Source organism: Pezoporus wallicus, unplaced genomic scaffold (assembly GCF_028554395.1).
Source record: "Pezoporus wallicus isolate ANWC-B61680 ecotype Strahan unplaced genomic scaffold, APGP_CSIRO_Pwel_v1 contig_13740, whole genome shotgun sequence".
Lineage (NCBI taxonomy): Eukaryota > Metazoa > Chordata > Aves > Psittaciformes > Psittacidae > Pezoporus > Pezoporus wallicus.
In genome coordinates this window covers 1,012,578-1,036,204 of record NW_026639057.1, presented here as the reverse complement: position 1 = coordinate 1,036,204, position 23,627 = coordinate 1,012,578, and the positions used below count along the sequence as shown (strand labels likewise).

Sequence of the window (23,627 nt, the reverse complement as noted above, 5' to 3'; positions counted from 1 at the left end):
TAACCTGTGCACCAGGACAGGCTGGGGGTTGATAGTCCGGAAAGCAACCTTGGAGAGAAGGATGTGGGAGTCCAGGTGGAGAACAAGTTCACCATAAGCCAGCAATGCGCCCTTGTGGCAAAGGCGGCCAACAGCATCCTGGGCTGCATTAGGGAAAGCGTTACCAGCAGGTCAAGAGAGGTGATTCCACTCCCCCTTCTCTTTTATTTTTTCAGTCCTAGTAGATAACTACTAGTTGTTACCCTGCCCTCAACACTATAGGTAGTATAATAATGGCTGTATTGTAATTATATGGAAAACCAACTGTTGCCTTTTAATTACAAAAAGGTGAAACTTTCTCCTGCTGTAGCATTCAACATTAATAACCACTGCAACATAAATATATTCCCCCCATCCTTAAGAACGGAAAGCAACGCCCTTCATCCCAAAACACCGTCTGCATGCTTATGTTTAAAAAGGTTTAATTTTTCACCCAGGTACAAAAATACAGTACAATGTGATGGCAAGGCATTCGCCAAAAAACATTCAAAGAATAAAAAGGGGAGCCCCGTAAAGCTTTAACGTAACCCACCCATAACCTCACTTGATAAAACAATCAAAAGGTGAGTGCATAAGGAAGAAGTTAAGTTTCTGCCCAAAGGCAAATAAAGATGAATCACACAGAGCTTTACACAAAAATATGTTTGCAGAGCTAATATTTTCACATGCTACTTGGACATTCATGAAATTTATTCTACTTGGCTTAGTGGCAGAATTCATGGTTTGGGATACCTGACCCAGGAACATGCTCCATTCATAGGGATCCCCAGTAAAAACAGTGGGATCATGTAATACCAGTGAGAAAAGAGGGATCCAACCCTGATTAAGTGTCAGCATGTTGGCTACTTCTAGTTACTCCAACCACGCTGTCTGTCTGCAAATAACGTTTTGCCCTACACTCCTCCCTTTTAACACCAAGTATCAATGGTTGCTCAAACACATAAACCGATGTGTTTGTGCATCACCTAGTTGCAAATAACCATTATGGTACAAACTGCCAGGCAGAGGAGGAGATAACACTGTAACTGATGCATGTGTGTGAACTCCAAACGGGGTTTAACCTAACGCTGTTGACAGGAGAATTATGTCCCTTCAGTGCATCTACATTCTTGGTCTAATTGTTTTCTTTTAGAGTTTTGAAGTGACGGAAAAGCATCAATCAGTGCATTCATTATAGCTCATCTCCCAGGTGTTTTTTTTTGAAAGCATCACCTGTTAGCTTCTCCTGGGCCTCCTTCATGCCTTGGACAACTGAAAGATTAGAAGAAGAGGTATCAGCTATTAAGCTCAAGATGAAAACATCAAGGTGAACTGGTAATTATGTGTTTTAAAACAGTTACAGAATACAGGTCTACAAAGTAACCTGTGGGTAAAACACTCCTGCACCCTTTTCCCAACTGTCTGTAGCTGGATCACATGGATTGTATGATTTTCCATGACACATCTGGAGACAAAGTTTAGGTCCTATAGACATTCTAGTAGGTATGAATGTGAATCGTGATTCTGAATATGGCTCCTAAAAGCGTAAGAGAACCACTCACTCATGTGGTACCTAACAGCTGCCAGTTCTGCTGTGAAGTATCATCATTTTTCTCCACTCAAAAGTGAAGGTGTGTCCTCCACCTAGAGTTTCATCTCATTAAAAATGCATTTCAAACTCCTTTGCACATACCTTGATCAGCATTGGTATAGAAATACTTGTAGCTGGGGTTTCCCTTCTCATTTATGATTTCAGGGTGGACTTTTCCACTGGGGTCTATGAAACAAGAAGTCAAACATGACATTTAGGTGGTAACAACAAGAACCCAGTCCTGTGAGTGGACACAATAGCTGTGGATGTCTTACCCATGAAAAGGATTCTGGGAATATAACCTCCATCAGGACTAAAGGCTTCATCCTTTGGCTCTTCATCATCCTACCACAGCAAGACAGAAGAGAGAACATATTAGCAAGATACCTAATAAAACACAGCACTCATTTTGAAGAAACAATCTACTGCCTTCAGATTTCATTTCTCTGAGCAATTTACAGCTTGAACAGACACTAAGTAACTGCACTTGCACAGGAAGGATTATTTCTACCTAAACAAGTAACATTTGTGAAAATAGCATTTTTTTCTGTTCTGTCAATTTGTATTGAACACTCCACTTTGGTAGAGAAATGTCTGATATATCAGGAGAGAATGAATATAAATCCCTTTATTGTGGCAACAGAATGACACAAGGTACAAACATTGTTAGACACAAGGTACATACATTGTTAGAGACAATGGCAGAGAGCCAGGTTTAGAAGCACAATTAAAATAACCAGACCAAAGAAAATCCTTCTTAAAACAATCAGCTCTATCAATCAGTCCTGAACACCTATTCAGGAGTGCAGGATTTAGGATGTACACAGAACAGGATGTAATCAGTTAAGTAGGATTCCAAAGGTTTAATTATTAGGCAGTACCATGGATATGTATCAGAGGGCAGCCTACCTCAAGGTTGACCATGACAAAATTATGGGCAAGTTCAGAGATCTCCTTGGATTCAGCAAACTTTGGCTTCAGAGCTATTGAAGGGAGAAAAAGAAGAGGTGTGTAAAGGCAGTGGAAAGTATTTCAGGTCAGCATCAGAATCTCAGCTTCATCCCTCCCTCTGGAGAGCTGGTGCTTTTCAATAAGCAGTGAGTAAATGGAATATACATATCTAACCGTTCCAGGCAGGCTCAGGCAGCAGGTAACTGAAGTACTCTTTGCTGGGCAGCCATATGATGAAGCCTGGCCAACAGACATATGAGGTAATACTGGAACCAATGGAATAGAAGCTAAAAGCTTCCTGTAAACCACTATTCTCACCAGCTCACCCTTTAAGCTTAGTCATTATGCCCAGCTTGCTTACTTGCAACACTCTCCTTTGAAGGAATAAGGCAATTTACACTGAATTCTTGAAGGTTGTTCATTCTGTCCCATTTTTTACAGCCTAGTGCAGTACTACAGATGTTATTTTGCTGGCATTTAGGCATGGCTGGCTTTTGGCAGTGCTAATAGGGAAAGCAGTGCGATATTATACTGCTCTACATGAAATACAAATACCATTAGCTACATTTTAAGTGCAAAGTTCATGCTTCTCATGGTTACATGCTTGGTATGCAAAGCCCATTGGAAATTTCAAGCCAGCTCTGGTATTAAACACACTTACCTTTGCAAGCTCCACACCATGACTTGTGGATGATAACCATAAGAGGCAAACCACTAAAAAAAAAGGCAAGTAAGCAAGAAGATAGTCAAAGAAAGCTTACAGTTAAGCCTCTAAAGCAAATTCATGTACAGTTTAACAGTTGAGACTTCTATGAGGCTAAATGTAACCAAAAATGAGAGATGTAAAGAGTGTGTTCTAAGGCTGTCTTGCAAAAAAGCCTTCCTAATCTTAAAACATGTATATTAATAATGCATTATAACTGGCAGCCAGTAACCGCTCGTGGAGAGGAAGAGACTTTCTCTTTGGAGAGCATGCTCCTACTAGGCCAGATATGCTCAGATCCACAACTGGTCATGTTTTGTACTGGAAGTGGTTAGTGACAACAGCTGCTTGAGACGCCTCAGGATGGATTTTCATGGCTGCTTAAGGTGATCCAGTGGATGAGAGTCGTGTATCTATTCCTCTCCCCTTTATGGTCTGTACCTTTCAGTCACCTCCTGTGACTGAGACCCTCCATTGAGCAGTAATCAAACACAGTAACCCAGCAAACCCCTGCCTGCCAGGCTAGCCTCCTATGTGTTGGTACACTGAAACAGATCCGTGACAAACGTGACAAGTGTCAGGACTGAAGACTGGGATTGGGGGGGCTGTGTAGAACTGCAGCCTAAATAAGCATGATGCAAAAGGACCAAAGTTATTCTTTACTATTCTCTCTCCCTTCCCAAAGAATTCACTTGACCCCTATTACATATGCTTAAACCAGGGATTAAGTTTCCACTGTCCTATGTTTTATTTAACCTTGTTCATCAAAGATGCCTTCAGCATTTCACCTTCTGATGAAGTCAAGCTTTAAATTTCCTTAAGTTCCTTTACAGTATGTACAGGCTGTATTATGAGCTTAGCGAGAGAGGCCTTAAAGACACTATAAATTTCACCTATTTCCTGTCCTTAGCGCTGGTGATCCAATGAATCCACCACTTCACTGCTCCTGACTATTCTGTATCAATTGCTTCTATTATCCAGTTGAACTGGTGAATCCTGACTATGGTAATAAACTAAGGAACACTAAGAACAAGGAACTGGGAATCTCCTCCCTTTTCTCTTACCAATAAATCCCTTAAACTATGGCAAAATATCCAAGAGAAGCTGGTAATAATGATATAGGTTCCAGAACAGTAAGAACAGCCTAGAACTAGGTGAAGCAAAGGAAGAAAACTAGAGAGAACATACTGCATGGGTGCTTCTTTCAGCATATGCCAAGCAAAGCAAAACGTAACCTTTCTGCTATGTAAGCTCTGTAACCATATTAAGGGTTAAAAATAAAGCAGCACTTTCACACAGAGAAATTAAAAATGCCATTGCACAGAATGGCAATAAATTAATTACTACCAGAATGTATAACTTTAGCTGTGGATAGATGTGAAAGGAAATCTCTACTCAGCAGCAATTATGGCCTTCAGAAGCAGGAAAGGGTGGAGGGGAAGCCATTAACATTTAGAGGAGCTCAAACAGAAGCCATTTATAATTAACCAGTATGTTATCACCTTTACATAGGACTCTGCAGTAAGGAGCAAGAATACACATCTTCCTAGTAAAGCTTGTATTGCATCAGCATCCTCCCCCTGATGATGAAAAAGCCCTTTTTAATTGTTTCCATACAATCCAACATGATTTTGCCTCTTCCTTCAAGAGGGGCTGATTTAAATCTGGAAACACACTTCATACAGTTAAGAGCAGCTTTCAAAGCAGATTTTAAATGGAAGTACTCAATCCTGAAACACCAAGTCTTAATCAGTGAGAACTCACCAAAGGTGGATATCCTGAATGTGTTTTCTCAGCTTTATTCTCTTTAATTTGACAGGTAAACTCAACTAATTTACATCAAAGCGTTCTTGTAGTGATTTCTCAGTTCTGCAGTACCCTAGTCCACCTATGTCAGATAAAGAGCCGCTGTAACTGAAGTAACCCTTCCTGCCCCACTTCACCCTCTCCTCCCAGGCAGCATTACTCATGCCATGAAAATCAAAAGCCACAATTTATTAAAATGAGGAAGCATTCACCAGAGTGAAAAGTTTATAATGAGCTATAGATGGGGTACAGCCAAGACTGGGATTGTTTGAGCAAAAAAGTAAGTCACCTATCACAGCTGGCACAGGCTTTCACCTAGAACCCTTTTCCTACAACAGCACTCAATAATTAGCATTTTAAAGGTGCTTAATGATGACCTTGTAGATAAAAGACACATCGACTTATTTCAATGACACAGTCCCCCAGGCAAATTAAGACTTTACTCCACTTAAGGCACGCATTTTATTGTTAAATCTGAAACAGAGGTCTGAGTTTACTAAGCCAGCACCCTTCTGCAGTGCAGAGTTTGCAAATCTATCTCTTGGGTTCAGTGGGATTTTTTGATACAGTCACATCCTAAAGACACAGCCTGTTCCAGTCCTAGACCTGAAGTCTCTTCTGCAGTTTGACATCACCTGGAGACGTCCTTGGAAAAACAATCTTCTTATTCAAGACATACACATGCTAATGTGGAGAGGTAAAGTCTTCCCTATGGTCAGTGCCTTCTGGGCTTCCATGTTCAGATGCTGTTTGATTACTGACGTTTACATCTCCATAGGAGACTTCACTTGCTTGAAGATGCAACAGTGGCTCTCCTTTTTGGAAGATAAAAGTGGGGACAATACAGAGGGATGGGGATGCTCTCAGCGGTATAGCTTGCTGGCTACTGATGCGATAGATGGGGTCCAGGCTCTGCAGGGTCTGTGGCCTCTGTGACTGGACCACGGCCGCTGCTGTGCGGCTCACCGGATGCTGCGGCTCAGGTACTGCAGGAACATGCCCGCCAGCTGGGGCAAGTTCTCATCCCTGGGCTGCATCTTGGTGTAGCTGATGAACTGCCTCCGCAGCCGGCTCAGCTCGGCCATGCTCACCGGCCGGCTCAGCACCAGCCCTTCACTGACACCGGGCACACGGACCATCTCCCCGGGCTGAGCCCCGTTCCTCTGCGCGTCCATGACGGCGGCCAGCACCTCCTGGGTGACACGGTCGAGCTGGTGCAGGAAGCTGGAGGACTGCAGGGGCTGGGTGCGGGTGGCGCGGTGCGGCGGCGGCGGGGCGCTGTCGAACAGGGCGGCGCGGATAGCGTCCAGCGGCAGCGGCTCCTCCCCGTGCACGGTGAACAGCGGCCGGTCCCACCGGTTCTGCGGGTCCGGCGCCTCGAAGGGCGGCTCGTCGGGGCGGCCCGGGCCGCCGGCGCAGTGCAAGAGGCAGCGCGCCGTGCCCGCCTGCCGCGCCGCGCAGTACAGCTCGTAGCGGATGCTCCGCAGCTCGTTACCCGCGTCCACGATCACCACGTCCCGCCGGCTCAGCCGCCGCTCCACCTCAGCCCTCAGCGCCGATCGCCCGCCCTCCGCCTCGGCCACGACGTGCGCCTGTCGCTCCGGCCCGCCCAGCGCCGCCTGCAGCTCCGAGGCGCGGCGGCTCTTGCCGCTGCCCGGCCGGCCGCACAGCACCACCAGCGGCATCCCGCCGCCATGCCGACCCGGACGGGCACCGCGACTGCTTCCGCCACGGTCACTCCCCGCCCCGCCACGGTCGCCCCGGCAACCGCGGCGTGTGCAGGCCCTGCCGCCGGGGAGCCGCATGGAAACCCGCCTCGCAGCCCCCGGGCTCGGGTCCGGCACTACCCAGCGGCCAGCGCATCAGCCGGACAGGGTGTGGGCATCGCCGGGCCTCAGCCCGCGGCCGGTGCAGGGACACTGTCCCCGAGGTGTCCTGGTTAAGTCGCCATTGCACCGCGGTTACCCCGAGCACCGCACACCGGTAGCTGTGTGATTGCTGGGTCCGGCGCACAGAGAACTTAAACCCAAGGCGTCTTCAGCGTCTCTAACACATCCAGACTGACCAGTCCACAGGAATGAAACAGAGGGCTTGAAACCTCCGAGACCCCTGGCTCTGATGCATCTCACTCGATGCGTAACAGATAACTTCGTATCATCTCCTGGCCTATGGTCAGACTTAGACCAAAAGTCTGGTTTTTAAGTTTATCTTCCATTTGTTGTTGTTGGGTTTCTCCCAGTCCTTCAATTCACTAACACTCAAACGCTGCCAAACTCAAACCATGGAATCCCAGACAGGTTTGGGTTGGAAGGGACCTTAAAGCTCATCCAGTTCCAAACCCCTGCCTCGGGCAGGAACACCTTCCACCAGAGCAGCTTGCTCCAAGCCCCTGTGCCCAACCTGGCCTTGAACACTGCCAGGGATGGGGCAGCCACAGCTTCTCTGGGCACCCTGTGCCAGCGCCTCAGCACCCTCACAGGGAAGAGCTTCTTTTATGCATTTAATAATATATATATTGCCCATATATATGTAGGTAAAATACAAACCAGCAAGCAGGTCTGTGTTTCTTTTCCAGTAACAAAAGGAGAGACGGGTGCATTACACCTGTCCCTTGCTGCGGGGCAACACTCACCCTGCCTAAACCTGAGAGCTCCCTCCTCCTCCGTCTCATTTTACAGCTTCTTCACCTTTGCTGCAAAGCAATGCTGCAGTTCCTCCTGCAAATACTGAGATCATTTATTTTCTTGCACAAGGAAATCGAACAAGTGCTAAAATATCCAGTAATAAAACCTTGTGAGGCTTCTGGACTGTACCACCTGGGTTAATTTGGTGTCTAGAGTGTAGAACTTGCCAGATGGATCAGTTTGAGAGCAGAATTCAATTAAGCAGCAAACCTGGAAGGCACCATGAACTTCTGCTCATGCCAGCATTGCCAGATCTAGGGTGTACATTTTAAAGTGTGAGTGGAATTTATAAGCATACGATTTTCCTTCTGACATTTTAACAAGAAACAGAAGAAATTCTGAGGGGAAAAAATGAGTCTGAATGTCTTTGCTTTTAACACTTCCATAGGGACAGTGTTCTTTTTAGAGTTTAAGCTTAACCGAGAGGAGGTTCTACTTAAACAACTCACCTCTTCACTACTGTCTGAAAGTTTCCAACTCTGTCTGCAGATGCTAACAAAGTAATTCTCTCATCTCACACTGAGTTCTCATCTATACAGGCACACTGAGTTCTCATCTATACAGGCACACTGAATTTTACCCAATTACTGTTATTCACACTGCTGAGTTTGAGCAGAGTAAGTACTACTAAAACATGTGTTTGTGGGGTTGAGAACCACCTCTTTCTTTACTCTAAATACTCAAGTATTTTCTTCTCAGTTTAAAGACATGCTAGGACTTCAAGGTTAGGTTGGACAGGGCGACATGGTCTAGTGTGAGGTGTGCCTGCCCATAGCAGGGAGGTTGGAACTGAATGATCTTAAGGTCCTTTCCAACCCAAACCATTCTGTGATTCTGCGATTTCCATCATTTAATTAGACTGCAGTGATTAAACCATGGTGGTGCTTCAGCAAAGTTAACAACACTGTATTTTCTCTCTAACAAGCTATAGGGATCCAAACAGTCTCCTAAAACACTTTCATGTTTGCTAATAATTACTATTTTCTGTGGCTAAATTTAGGATTAATACAGAACTGCATTCAGAGGAGGCCACAAAGATGCTTGTAGGGCTGGAGCATCTCTGCTATGGAGACAGGCTGAGAGAGCTGGGCTGGGCCAGCCTGGAGAATGCTCTGGAGAGACCTTAGAGCAGCTCCAGTGCCTAAAGGGGCTGACAAGAAATCTGGAGAGGGACTTTGGACAAGGGCCTGTAGTGACAGGACAAGGGGGAATGGCTTTAACCTGCCAGAGGGGAGACTGAGATGAGCTCTTAGGCAGAAGCTCTTCCCTGGGAGGGTGCTGAGGCGCTGGCACAGGGTGCCCAGAGAAGCTGTGGCTGCCCCATCCCTGGCAGTGTTCAAGGCCAGGTTGGACACAGGGGCTTGGAGGAAGCTGCTCTGGTGGAAGGTGTCCCTGCCTGTGGCAGGGGTTGAAACTGGATGAGCTTTAAGCTCCCTTCCAACCCAAACCATTCTATGGTTCTGTGAATGTTTTTAAGAAGATGTCTCTGTATTTAAAACTAACATACCTGGCTGCTGCCTCTTTCTTCCCATCTTCCAGTGTTCTCCAATGGATATGATCTCCAAAACCTGCCAGAGAGAAGGGTTTATAAATGCTGCACAACTTACTGCGTCAACCAACAGAGGAAATCAGTCCAACCCTTAAGAATATTTCTAACTCATTTTATGTGTTTTTCTTAAAGCCAACTGTACTCCCAGACCTGGAAAGACTTCTGCAATTACTTATAACCTACATAGGCTTATGAGGAATCCCACTGAAACTAATTAGCAAAAACATACCACTCTCATGAATATTTGATATACATGCAAAAGACACCAAAATCCCTTAAGCAGAGATTAATAGTGAAGGGCCTTCTGATTATTCCCCATTCTTTTTCAGACTGTGAACACTTATTAACTGATTAGTGACACATTAAACATGTCAGCATGTGGCTTTCAAACTCCCATCGAAGGTGAAGTAAAGGAAGACTTAAAAATTCTTAGGACAACATATGATCATCAATTGCTCTGAAAGGATGGTGCTAAGTATTAGCGATGATGATCTCATCCAAGAGCAAGGAAGAGCACCAGTACACAGATGTCTGTTACAGTGATGGAATGACGCAGGGAATATTTTATCCCCTTTCCAGATAACAAATCTGTTGTGTCAGTTGAGATAATGGTGAATGAGTGTACATTTGACAACTGCAATACAGGGACCACAGGGGGTTTTGATCCTGTAGCCAACACAGCACATGGCCAAAAGCCACACGGAGAGCTGGGACAAAGTTCTTCATATGGGACGCCCCTGGACAACCTCCTCAGAGGTCTCACAGCTCCTGTAATGCAGGGCAGTGCTGGACAACCAAACATCAGCCTTGGGCTTCCCCTTCCCATCACTGAGGGTTTGGATTAGTCAGCAACCCCCAGTACTCAGGGGGTAGATTTTGGGAGCTACACAGGGGTCAGGAACCACAGACTGCCCGATGCTGACGCAGTGGAAAGCGAACATTGTGTCCAGTAGACAACTATGGCAAAGAAACAGGAGAAAGCCAAAAGCAGGGTGAGCAAAACCTCACGGCACCTTAGCTCAGTATCCGGGAGGCTTGAACAGTTGGCACAGGATTTTTATTACCTTATCTTACACCTGCTAGGAACGACTGTGAACATACATGATGCAACACAGCAAATATTGAGTTGTGCCAGCAGTGAGGCGGGGATGCCTTGTTCATGTCCAATCACACGTACCAACTGCAGAGGCAGCTTCGGACACAAGGCTATGTTTGCACCCATGGAACGCAGCAGAGCAAAAACCAGCTGCATTAGCAAAAGTCACGTTTACTCAGATATTGACACGTCAGCTATTTCATTCAAAGGCCAATATGCTCCCTGTGAGGGTGCTGAGGCGCTGGCACAGGGTGCCCCAAGAAGCTGTGGCTGCCCCATCCCCGGCAGTGTTCAAGGCCAGGTTGGACAGGGCTTGGAGCAAGCTGCTCTAGTGGAAGGTGTCCCTGCCCGTGGCAGGGGTTGGAACTGGATGAGCTTTAAGGTCCCTTCCAACACAAACCAGTCTGGGATTGTATATTAAACCAGGGAAAACCTATTGTGCGATCTAGGAAACACTTTTTGAAAGCTTTTCTTTTTCCTTTTTTTTAAACTAAAACACACTTCGTGGTGAGCTTCAGCACGTTTTTAAAAGCATTACACATCACATTAAGGAGTGTTTCTTTTGAATGGAACTCATCTGAGGCGTTAAAAGGGAACGGCTGAGATCGCCACCACAAGGCTTTGCTCTCATTGATCGAACTGTGCTCCCACCAGCCCCGAAGAGATGGATTTATCTCCAACACAGACTAAAGCCACGACGCCGGGGTGAAGGTCAGCGCCCCGGCACACCCTTACTGCACAAGCCATTAGACATGGCAATTACACAGGGAAGCCTCGGCGAGCCAGAGGCGAAGTGAGGAGCGGTCACGAAGGAAAAGGGAAGCCGAGGGCGGGAGGGCAGAGCCATTCATCGCCTGCCAGGAGCCGGCGGCAGCGGCCGGCAGAGCTTGGGCTGTGCTGACCGGGGCGGGTGGCACGGGGAGGCTGCTGCTCCTGTCTCCGCGCCACGGAAAAGCGGGACCCCTCCAAAGGGAAACTCGTTGGGAACAGAACCCCAACGGCAAAGATCGCGACAGGACCCCACCGTCTCCCTGTGCACTGGCAGGCTGGACCGTCCCCACCACCAGCACCCCGCGTCCCCCCCGGTCCAGCCCGTCCCGGGGCACCCTGACAGGAGCGGGGAGGAAAACCCGAATAAAACGTATGTCTGACCCTTGCCGAGCCCCTCCGCGGCGGAGGCGGCGGAGGCCGCCAGCACCAGGCACAGGCAGAAGATGGAGGCTCCGGTGGGCTGAGCCTTCATGGTGTCGGCGCGGGCAGCTCTCCGGCCCCCAACCTTTCCAGGCGGCACTTCACAGATAAGGTGGTTTTTTTTCCTCTCTTTTCTTTTTTTCCCCTTTTTTTTTTTTTTTTTTAAAGCCCAGGAAGTGATGTGAAGCGGATGTGGGCGGTGCGATGCCCGGCCGTCTGGTCGGGGATGGCGGGGCTGGCTGAAAGGGGTATCTGATACTGGGGAGTGGGGTCTCTCAGCCCTCTGAGGGGTGTCCGCCCTGTCCGTCTCGGACGAGGGAGCTCAGCTTCGCGCAGGCAGCCCAAGCCTCTGGGGCGGGAGTCCCTCAGGCACACCGGGGACCCCACAGCCGTGGTTATCCCCGTGGGAGCCGGCAGCGAGGGGCGGGCTCCGGGTTTACGTTCCCCTCCCAGACACATCCTTTTGTCCCGCTACTCTGCGGAGCTGCCCAGCCGGTTGGGGCGGCAAAACCGGCCGCAAGCACTTGTGTGTGAAGGAGGGCGCGCCGCGGTGGCGCGTCCGGAACCGACGGGGTGCGGGTCGGTGTAGGGCCGCAGGGACTCCGAGTCCCATAACACACCACAACCGCTGCGCGCGCCTTCCCGCCCTATATGCAAATATAGCTCCGCGGCGCGCCCAATCCTCGGGCGCGCTGGCGTCGTCACGTGGCGTGAAGCTTCCTTTCTCTGTGCTCCTCTCTTTCCTTCCTCGGCCGCCATCTTGTTCCCACCTCGTGTTGGGCTGCGGAGGATCCGCCGGACTCAGGTCAGACCTTTCCCCGCCACCGCTCCGCCGGCGCGGCTCCCGCTCCCTTCCCCTGCCGCTTCCCGGGCCGCGGCAGCTCGGTCCCCTGCCCCATTGCATCCTTGCCCTCCGCGCTGGGCCGTGACTGGGCCCGCGGGTGCCGGCTGCTCACCGAGGAGAGGATGGGCAGCGAGGCCTGGCGCCGGGATGCAGCATGGTGGAGGCTGCTCTTAGCCCGGGTGGACCGCAGCTGTCCCGCGGAGCGGCGGTGCCGGGGCCGGGCGGGTTACATTTGCTCAGAGGGATGGGGTCTTCATGGCCTCCCGCTCCCCGCGCTTTGGGGGCGGCCAGCGAGCCGCTCTGCCGTACCCAGCACCTTCTCCCGCCGCCCCGGCGGAGTCCCACCGTGTGCTGATTCCCCTCGGCCGTGCTGCGGCCTCGGTGGGCCCTCTCCCTATCGCTTCCCAGGCACAATGCACATGCAGGGAGGCTTTTCCTTTCATCGATGGGATCACTGGTGATTTACTGGGGCAGAGCAGCGAAATACCCTCGTTGTGTTGGAAGCCTTAAGGTGTTTTCCATCCGTTACAGATTTTCAAGTCCTTCAGACTTAAAGGTCCTATCTGACCCGTTGAATAAGCCACCTAGTCGGCTAGCTTCCCAGTTATTGAACTGGGTGAATAGCAGCCTGGGGTTCATATAGGAAACCTGCGAAGGTGTGACCTTCGTTCAGAGCTGGCTTATTACCTAAAAATGTCAGATTCGTTATTTGGAGGTGGTATCCAAAATAGTGTAGTGATGAGTCTCTGGGCTCTCTTATGAATAAAGATGTTTAAGGAATGGTTGTGCTGTACGTGTTCATTTGGGTCTGTTCTGAGTCAGTAGTTCAGTCAAATGGTTCCAGCAGTAAACTAACATGCTTGGAAATGTACAGCTACTGCTGCAGACTGATGCAGAATGAAACGTGCTGCTGCTTTGCCTTATCATGGTACAGACAGTTCATACGTGGTACAGACAGTAAACATACTGCTGCAGGGCCACTTTGTGTTATTTAGGCAATGTGGCATTAAAGCTTTTTGTTTATGTGTATTTGATGCCCTGTTTTGGTGAAGTTTAGAACCCCACTGCAAGTCTGAGTGCTTTTAAAATGGATTGTTCATGTTTTTTCTTACTATTTTGATGGTTAACCTGTATCTCTTTCTTATTCTTTAGTCGCAGCACTATGAACCAAGAAAAACTGGCCAAGCTTCAAGCGCAGGTCCGAATAGGAGGAAAGGTAAGAAAACCATCAGACATGAACTGTTCTCTGTAAGTTACAGGTTGAAGGAGAAACATCTCCGAAACCTGTTTTACAGAATGCAGGCTTTAGTTCATAGGAGGGGAGGAATACAGGGTTTTCGCTGTCATCTGGATCATAGTAATGATACCTGAATTCTGTTTTTCCTTGAGCTCACAATTGCTGGATGAGTAGTTTCCAGCACGTAAGCTTGCTTTATAATTCAGTGACTTGTTGTGACCTGTGAAAGCTCAAGCTGAGCTTACCTGTTGGTTGTTCCAGTTCTGCCATTCTCGTCTCTCTGTCGGGGAGTTTCCTCCCTTTGTGCCGGCTCCGGGGCTTATCTGACTCTGCACTGAGGTTCTTTTCTCTGAGCCAGCAGGTAGCTAATGTGACACACAAACAAAAGCATGTAGTTTGTTCAGTGTGGTGTTCATCTCCTAACCATAGGCGGGGTTGTACAAAAGTCTGCAGAGTAGACATTCCAAAATTGCTGTCTATGGAACAAGATGTTAATTACTGGCTTACAAAAGCATCACCTTTGTAAATCAATGTAGTTGTACTTCATCTTGGGGAAAAAAGAAAAGTCCTTTCTTATAAATTGCTTAATATATATTGCTTAATAAAAACAATGAATTTGGCTTGTAGGAAGTAAGAACACTGGTTTGGTGTTTTTTTGGTCTTTTGCACTTAAGAGGAACCTTAACATTGAGACTGACAACTAAAGCTGTAGGTAAAGGGAAATAAGAGGTTTTGACTACAGAACTTAAAAGATCTGTTGCTTAGAGTGTGATATGGCTTTAAAAATCAGTGTTCTGATGTTTCGAGCATACTGACTGTTCCTTCTTTTCCAGGGTACAGCTCGCAGAAAGAAGAAGGTGGTGCACAGAACAGCTACAGCTGATGACAAAAAACTTCAGAGTTCCCTCAAAAAACTGGCAGTAAATAACATTGCTGGCATTGAAGAGGTAGAGTGATAAATATTTCCTGTCTGAAACTAAATTCACTGTCTTGTTTTAGTGGTAGTGGTTTTTTAACAACAGTTTTCCTTGCAAAAGGTCTGGTTACTGATATGTAAATGAGACTGTTGTCTCATTCGTGTTAAGGCATGCATGCTGGAGAAAGAAGGGATAAGGTTCTGCTGGCCAGATAGGGGTTATAGAAGCCAGTAAGCTGTTTGTCATGTATGCATCTTGCATTCATTGCAAAACAAAACTCCTGATACTTCACTTCATGAACTTGATTATCTGCTCTAGAGGGCATAAACACACTTACTATGCAGGCACATTTAAAGCAGAATATAGAGAAAAGCTTGAAAATACCTGGAGTAAGGACTTGTGAGTCTGTGTTATCAAAATAAGGCCCTTTTGCTGCATGAAAATTGCCAGAATTGTTTGTCGTGGTCACAGGAGGTGATGGTTCTTACAACACAGCAGAGGCTCTACAGAACCAGCTGCTTCTGTGTTAATATAATTAGGAATATAAGTGATTCAGATATTCCTTCAATACCTCTATCTTGCATGTATAAAACATGAAATGAAACACTGGTATTTTCCATAACACTGGTGATGCCCATACATGGAAGAAGGTGCTGTTTCTTCATCATGAACTCTATATTACTGTTGCACTTGGTTAAAGAAGCACAATGTTTAATCTGTGTTTAATTAATTTAAGCAGGATTGCATGGTCCCTCCAGAGGTCACTTAGTGCATACCTCTCTTCCAAAGGCAAATACAGATCCAGTGTAGGAGCCTGGTTTGCCTGTAAGTTTTCATAACTGCTACAGAAACACTTCCGTTTGTCTGTTTTCTTAAGCTTGTTAGATACATGCTGAGTTACACGAACCCAAAGACACAGTTTTTCTGTGTGTGTATTTGGTTTTCTTTCACATGGAGGATAAGATCTTCATTCAGACATAGTTGCTAAGCATATTAAATGTCTTGGTGTGAAGGAAGACGATACAGCATGCTTCTGCCTTGATAGCTAGGTACATAATTGCAGTATGTTATATCTAGGTGGACAAAAGCTGACCTTGGAATACTTGGTGTAGATGGAAGAGTTGGGGGAGGCTGGTAATATCGAGTCAAATGTTAGAAACACACCTGTGTGCTTTTTAAGAGACTTCTGAGTAAGAGGATGACGGTGCTTGAAGCCTTTACTGTTTCCCTGTGTGCAAAGGCCAGGACATCCTTCAGTTCTTCAGGAAAGCAACACCTGGTTTTCCTGCAAAACGTATTTTGAACTCTGCTGCTGTGTGAAGACTGATAACTTGCATGGTTTTGGATTTAGGTGTCTTCTTTAGTTCCCAAATTTCTGTTTTCTTCCTCTAAGTTCTACTAAAACAAATTCTTGAGAGCTTTGTCACGTCATTTTATTACTGCTGCTTGGTTAGGTGGGCAGAACTCTTCCTTTTTTTCAGACAGTTGTTTTCCACATAACCATTTTTTTTTATGGTTAAAAAGGAAGAACTTTTTTAACTCCCCATTCAGTTTCCCTTTAGGTTAAAAAACCATAGCATAGGCCCATGCAAATATGGCTGTTTAAACTTCGACAGTAGGAGCAAAGCAGGCTGCTGTACTGGCTGCGAAATGTAATTATTAGTGATTCAGAAAACCAGGGAAGAGGAAGAGAGCAGGATCACTGTACAATATTCTTAGTCTTAAGAGAGTCATCCTAGAATTACTGGGCAGGCACAGAAGCTTGGTACATAAACCTCCAGTTCACTGTGTGTATACGTGTGGGAAGCATCCTTGCCTCTGGCAGCTTCAGCAGGTAGGCCAGAGAGTGAGTCTTGTGCCTTTGCCGATTCCGCAGAAACAATAACGTTTCCCTGATAGGTGACACAGATAGCTGTGAATGGTGATGCCATGTCTGACATGGCAAGGCTGCTCTGGTAGAGTTTTTAGTTTCTAAAGAGTTGCCAAAGAGCTGAAGGCTTTGTGGGTCTTTTTACTTTCCCTAGACATTCCTGATACTAACTTGTTTATACCTTAGAGTCTAATAACCTATGTATGGGTTTTGCCTGTGTTATAAATGAAGTGTGATAACATACAGTCCTTGTATATTTATTACTTGGTATTTAGATAAGTATATTTTATGAAGGAGCCTTAGCTCTTTAAGTTCTACCTTTTGATATAGTATGTACCAACCCATATTTTAGCATTAACTCTTGATTTACTTCCAGTTTAAATGGTGTTAACTCCGGATGCTTTTGTCATGGTTATCCTCTAGGAGGAGTGCTAGTGTTGTAAATTCTATTTTAATATTTTAATGGTTTTAAATACAGATTTGAGTTAATAATTTCTCATGCTCGTTCAACAAGCTGCTGCAGCATTTTGGTAAGCCTTGTTAATATATTTAAACAGGTGAACATGATAAAAGATGATGGAACAGTTATTCACTTCAACAACCCCAAGGTTCAAGCTTCCCTCTCTGCTAACACTTTTGCAATCACTGGTCATGCAGAGGCTAAACCGATCACAGAAATGCTTCCAGGCATCTTAAGCCAGCTTGGTGCTGACAGCTTAACAAGTCTCAGGAAGTTAGCTGAACAATTCCCAAGACAAGGTAGGTCTCTTTGGAATCTTTTATCACTGATTGAAAGAACATAGGAAGTATGAAAAGTTTTAACCCAAATTTAACAGCAGTATGTGTGACAGAGTGATCAAAGGCATATGTGCTTTTATTTATTTACCGCTGTTTTGGAAATACAGGAAGGGAGGGGGCACTTTCTCAGGCATGCTGTGATTCCAGGTGTACAGCTGTGGATGACAAAATACTTGGGAAAGCAAGTTCCCATTTTCACGTCGAAAAACTCAACAGGTTCTTTTTGTGAGGGAATTGATTCAGTTTTCTGTGTTCATACAAAACATTTCTTCTGTGGATATAGAGGAAGAAGTGTTCTTCATCTTCTACTCTACAATTCCATTTGGAATTAAACCGAGACTTATTAAATAAAAATAAAAAATCAGATTCTTTGTTCTATTTATTTTAAAACTACTGTGGGTCATGGTCTGTATTTATGTTTGTGGTGTAACTGTTACTGTAATTTTACAGGTAAGAAATGGAGTCTGGGGACAGTTCCTGTTTAGACTGTTAGGGCCATTAAAAAACCTGGACATGTTGCAGTTGTCTTTATATTGAACTGAAAAATACATGATCTGTTCTAATGTTTTCAACAAAGACTTCTAATCAATAATTTTAACTTCTGTATTTCATGTTGAATTGAAAGTAAAGGGCTTATTTTTAACTTCTCTACTAATATGCAATTACCATTTAAATTTTGGAAAGATGGGTCCTCATAAGTGTATTTCTTTGATACAGCCTTGGTACCAATAGATACCTCCTGTGCTTTCTTAAGCTAGTAGAGAAAGACCAATGAGAAATAGCACTTTCTTCTAAGTTCTTGCATTTCTAGATTACTTGCAGCATGTCTGTGACTTACAGAGATGGGGTTTGATGCAGGACCCTTAATAGGGAAATACTTTTTCCTACCGTAGCTTTTTGGTAATTGAATCATATTGATATTTTGGTCCCTGACTGGTACCACTTTGTGTTGAAACACATGACTTCAGTTAAAGATTTCTGTGTCATTTGATCTTTTGCTAGCCCTCCATTAATACCCATAGCTTTTGAAAATGGCTCTGCTAATACTGTGGTATAAGAATGTTCACAAGTAGACCTTTTGGTCATGCTGTTGATACCAAGCCATTGCTGTGTTTGTCACTATTATGGGCTGTGGAAATGCTTTCTTTTTTCACATGTATATCGTTTTTATGTTGTTGCGTGATTGTCCCTAATTCTGTATGATGAGCACTCAGCACCAAACTTTTTTTTATAGTGTTGGATAGTAAAGCACCAAAATCTGAAGATATTGATGAAGAAGATGACGATGTTCCAGGTAGGCACATATACATTTATATATGTGTTTAATGTATAAATACTCATGCATTTAAATACTTAGCTCTTGATGACACCCCTCACATGCTAAGGCATGATTCATATACTGGGCAGCATTAAAACATGAGCCTGGATTCCAGGTTTTGAAAAACGTCTGTCTTGTGTAAATTGCTTTACTCTTGAGTGAAAATAGGTTAAAATCCTTTCAGTGACACTGAAGAGGTGATGCAAATATCCAAGTAGAGTTTTAGGGCTGCAGAATTACACAATGGGCACAATCATTAGGTTGTCTTTAAGTCATTGTCTGGGCTGGGTTTTTTTATTTCTTATGTCAGTATCTGTAAGTTTCTCTAAATAAATATTGCAAGTTCTTAATTTGACAGTGAATAATTGTCTGTCAGTCACCACATTGTGCTGTATCCATCAGTGTGGTGTATTAGCTAAAACAACAGATGGGTGGGCCCAGAGATTCAATTACTCGTGCTCTGGCACTGGTGTATTCCTTGTGACCTTGCATAAAATTCAGTTCTCAAATTCTCTGCTTCCTGGAGTACAACAGTTAATAGGTGCCTAACTTGGGTGCAGATGGCTCAGGCAGCTAGTAGAGCACCTCTGAAAATCAGGTCTTTATCACCTCATGTTAGAACTTCCACTCTTCTGAGTGCTCCTGCATTTTTAGTTCTTTGTGTGTGTTAAACTATATTTTCTAAAGCCTTTTGAAATCTGCCCATTAAAAATGGTGTACATAAGTATGGTTAAGAGCTACTTAACCTTTCCTATAACATATACATTTTCACTAAACTTACAAAGGTAGTGTTACTGGGAATCACTGCATTAAATATCTTCATCTCTTTCAGATCTCGTAGAAAACTTTGATGAAGCATCAAAGAATGAAGCTAACTAAAACATTCATAGTTCTGGAAGCTGGCATGGACTAGATTTAAGAAATCAGCTATGTGGTTCCAAAGTTTTAAAGAAATGGAGAACATCATCTGTTAATAATTCAGTAATATAAATATTTTGTATTTTTATGATGCTGTTTGTTCAGCATTTTCTGTCAGTTGATTTTGCATTTTGCACTTACTCCCAGGATCTACTCTTTTGGTCAAAAAGAAATGTCAGTGCAGTTTGAGGGGTGTGTGCATGTGCGTGTGTGTATGTGTGTGGGTGTATATATAGTGGAGGACAAATTGGAGAACACTTATTTAACCTTTTCCCCTTTTCCTTTGGAAGTAGAAATAGAATGGACCTTTAGCATTGTTACTTTTGATGATCATGGAATAGTACATGGAAGGTAGTTGAGATGAAAACTTTGTCCGCGTTTTGTGACCTGAAGGCATCACACCATTAAAACTTGGGTTTCATTTGCTGTTAACTGTTGTACTTGCAGATGTTTCTCATCCCTGTTGCACTGTCCACGTGATACTTGCTATCAACCTTGTGTTGATCCCAGATGATACCAAGGACAAGCTGTATTACTGGCCTGTTTGGTGCAGTAACTTCTTAAACAAGAGAACTTGGTCTTGGAAAAGGTGCTTTTTTTTTTTAATTTAACCTTTCTGAACTTCTTTCTTTTTTTTTGTCATCTCTTTAACCTTTTGAGACAAGCTGATGTTTGACTCCTTCTGCGTAAGCTTAGCAGTGTGTTCTCCTCTTGGTTATGTAGAGCATTCCCCATGTCAAAAGGAAAACCAACACCTTGGTTGTCTACTATCAGGTCACTTCCTAAACTTGGAGGTCTAGTCAGTAACAGTCCAGTGCACCAGTTTTGCACAGTAGCAGATTTTTGCTTGAGTAACTTCAAGCTGTTCTCTTGGCATGACTGCATTTACTAGCAGCTGATGATCCACTGTCATTCTTATGGCACTAGGAATGAAATGCATCGTGTGAGCAGTGTTTAAGGTGGGAGGAAGAAGTTGTTGACATTTTGCCTTGCCTCCTGCTGGGCAGTTTGTGCAATGACTAGCTCTAAAGGGATCTATTTTTTTTTGCCTGTAACTTACCTTTGCCTATAACCTACCTCTAGGTTTGGTGTCATCTTTATAGCAGCTTCTTAAAGACCAGAAATGCTCCTCAGGCATAAGGAGGACATTAGGAGGTACTGTTGGTACAGTGCAGTATTTATGACCTTTCTTTAAAATGCTTAATGTGAACTCGTTTTCTCAGAGGCTCTTTCAAGGTTCTTGATGTAATGTGCTTTACAGTGTAGTTAGACATCATTGTAACCTGTGTCAAGGCAGCTGTGGCTTAACAAAGCCAGTTTTGGGGTTTTTTTTCCTCTACATCTGTCACTTAGCTATGGCTTAATTGGAACATATCAGCTTTTTATGTAGGCTCATATGCTAGAGAACTGTAAACGTACACAGTAAATATGAGTTCTGGTGACATGATCAGTAACCCACAAAAGCAGAGCTGTAGTGGTTCGTCACCCGAACTCCTCAGTTTATTTTATAGGCTTTATTCCGTTTTCCGTTGTTTTATATACTACATGGATCTTGCTACAAAATAAAGTAACAGTACAGAAGAGGAAGTGCTTCCTCTTGTGTGTTATCTCCTCTTCCCACCAGTAGTAGCTGAGGGATGATAGACGGATGCGGCAGCTGTTTCAAACAGCACAACGTCCTCGCATATGGTGGCAGAGGAAGATAGATGCAGGACTAGGGAGGATCCTGTTAGAGCCTTAGGATATCACACTCCCATATACCCACTCTCCTCTTTCCCCTGCCATGTTGAATGAAGCTTTGGTTTGTTGTATGTCTAATCTTAAATCAGCTGCCGATGCATTTGTTCTGTGTTTAAGGAGGAGGTGTCTTCATTAATGTGTGCACAGGCATGCTGAACTGTTTTGCTGCCTCTGCAAGCTCAGAAAGCAAATGGAGGATACTAAGAAACAGGTATTTGCAGTATTCTTCCATTTGCTTAAGGGGCATGAGTAACGGATGTTTTGAAGTAGCAACTGTACTGAGTTCATGTATAGGACATCCCCTCCCCTAAATACTAATCAGGCACTGAAAATTCGTGCTCATTGGCTTCTGATAGAGGAAATATGTCAGAAGTAATTTTGTGAGAGATTGAGAGTAAGCATTGGAAACAGTGATTTGTAAGTTTCTATAGTTGAACTTTCTGATTCCTACAGAATACTCAAGTTTTGCTCTTGGTCATGACAATTTACATGTTAAACCCTCACTTTTTCCTATGTTTGGCAACCAGTAAACTAACTAAATATGCTAGCTGATGTAGTTATATTATCTTCAGTTTTTTCACTGTATCTGGAAACAGTCGACCACTTATGATTTGCTGCTGGAAATACTAGAGCTTATCAATGATTAAACTGATTTTAATTAAAAGTAACCCATCAAGGCTGTTGTGGGCAAAGCTCTTTTTCTTTGTATTTACTCATGGTATAAATCAAACAGTGTTTGCACATGCTGATGGAAATGCAAAGTTACTGAAAGTAGTTCTGGGGGGTGTTGGTACAATAAAAACTCCCTGCACGAAGACGAACATTAAAATGTTCTTTGCTTGACTTGAAGCATGATAACCACTATTTTTGAAGCTCTTGAGCTTACTTGCTCACTACTTAAACACTGTTGACATATAAAAGACACTGGTAAAGATATTAAAACACTAAATAAGAATTAAGAAATTAAGAATCTTGGCTAAGATTTAAGGAAGATAGAGCAGAAAGTGAGTTGAAACATCTCTTGCATCCATGAGAATCAAAGCTGAATTAATGAAGGCCAAAGAATTAAGAACTTGGCAAATGTGTTAAGATGGCAAATGCTGGTCTTCCTTCACTGGCTGCTGGTGGATTTGTGTTAGGTCCCTGGTTTATAGCTGGGAAATCTGGGTCTGGCTGGCTTCTCCTGAGTGCATAAAAAAGAAAACCCTTGCAGTTGTGCATTTGCTGTGTGGAAAAAAAAAATGCTCATGTATGATGTTAGTGATGCTGGAGACCTGGTACTGAGTGCTGGAAGGGGATTTCTCTTGCAGCACTTTAAAAAGAGTAAGTCTGCAGCTAGTAGTGTTGGTAGGGTGGAAGGAGTTGGTACAGACCCCATGCTTAACATACAATACAGACCTTGAGGGGGGAAAGAAAGGTGTGGGTTCGTTCTGAGGTTTTTCTTAGTTTTTGTTGTGCATTCTTCAAATATTCCAACATAAGAATGATAAGGATGAATTTAGAGCTGCTGCTGAAGTTTTACTGAAATATGCTGGTAATTCACTAGTATTTTTCAACTTCCCATGGGAACTAGGAGTTGCTATGGACTCCCTCTGCCAGGATCTTCACAATCAGCGTTTTGGATTTGGTGTGTATGCAGTGAGCACTGGAGGTCTTGCAGATGACCAAGTAGTATATTGGTTGACCAATGTATTGCTGTTCAGAGGAAGGAACTGAGGAAGTTAGCTCAGTAAATCTGTGCTAAGTGTAAGAGATGAATTCCTGCCTCTACTGAGGAATATCCCAGGAAGGATCCTCTTGAGTTTCCCTGGAATTGGACTGTGCTGCTCCAGGCAGCAGGGCTATACAGAGGGGCTGAGCAAACTGCCCTGTAGATGGAGGTGAGTGAATTCTTCCACTGGCAGTTAAGACTGGCCTTTTATTATTCAAAGTCAATGTTGATTTGTTCAATGAAGTGAACAGACTGTTCTGGAGATCAAGATTACACTAAGTAATTGATCCATGTTTTCTCCTCAAGCAAATGAAGTGATGCAGAACAGAAGCACATCACAACAGCCACAGCAGCTTTACAGAGGTAACAGCTGAAGTACAGGGAATGGTTATTCATATTCAGCTCTTCGCTGTCGCACCAAGTAATTTTATTACTTATTTTTAATCACCCCCTGCCAAAGACCAGGTTGCAGATGCTGGAGAACTGAATGGATTTATTCAGAACCTGGTTGGCCATAGTGACAATCGAGGCTTCAGGTAGCCAAGCAGAGACAAGTGAAGAGGCCTTGGTATGGTTGGGTGGAAGCTTGGGTTGGCATCTAGAGAAGGGTTATAGGGAACTGGGCTGTTATTTATAACTGGCACTGTGTAGTTGGCACAAAAACCCACACTTGTACCTCTTCCAG

The 23,627-nt window shown here is 44.6% G+C and overlaps 3 protein-coding genes across 3 annotated transcripts; 1 reads left to right on the top strand and 2 right to left on the bottom strand.

Moving 5' to 3' along the window:
* Positions 1-444: 444 nt before the first annotated feature.
* TXNDC12 (thioredoxin domain containing 12) lies at positions 445-11,724 on the bottom strand. The gene is made up of 7 exons (XM_057413535.1): positions 11,551-11,724; positions 9,261-9,321; positions 3,222-3,274; positions 2,519-2,592; positions 1,885-1,954; positions 1,712-1,795; positions 445-1,290 (listed from the first exon to the last, which is right to left on the bottom strand). The coding sequence occupies exons 1-7, from the start codon at positions 11,639-11,641 to the stop codon at positions 1,211-1,213; spliced, it is 513 nt and encodes a 170-aa protein (XP_057269518.1). The 5' UTR covers positions 11,642-11,724; the 3' UTR covers positions 445-1,210.
* Positions 6,028-7,740, bottom strand: KTI12 (KTI12 chromatin associated homolog). Its single transcript, XM_057413543.1, is given in 4 exon segments — positions 6,028-6,882; positions 6,885-6,941; positions 6,944-7,088; positions 7,702-7,740. Coding segments are annotated over 4 exon segments (1,092 nt in total). The 3' UTR covers positions 6,028-6,031.
* Positions 11,725-12,250: 526 nt separating the features above from the next.
* BTF3L4 (basic transcription factor 3 like 4) lies at positions 12,251-21,903 on the top strand. Its single transcript, XM_057413533.1, has 6 exons — positions 12,251-12,394; positions 13,586-13,649; positions 14,504-14,617; positions 17,015-17,216; positions 18,490-18,549; positions 19,406-21,903. The coding sequence occupies exons 2-6, from the start codon at positions 13,596-13,598 to the stop codon at positions 19,450-19,452; spliced, it is 477 nt and encodes a 158-aa protein (XP_057269516.1). The 5' UTR covers positions 12,251-12,394; positions 13,586-13,595; the 3' UTR covers positions 19,453-21,903.
* Positions 21,904-23,627: the final 1,724 nt, after the last annotated feature.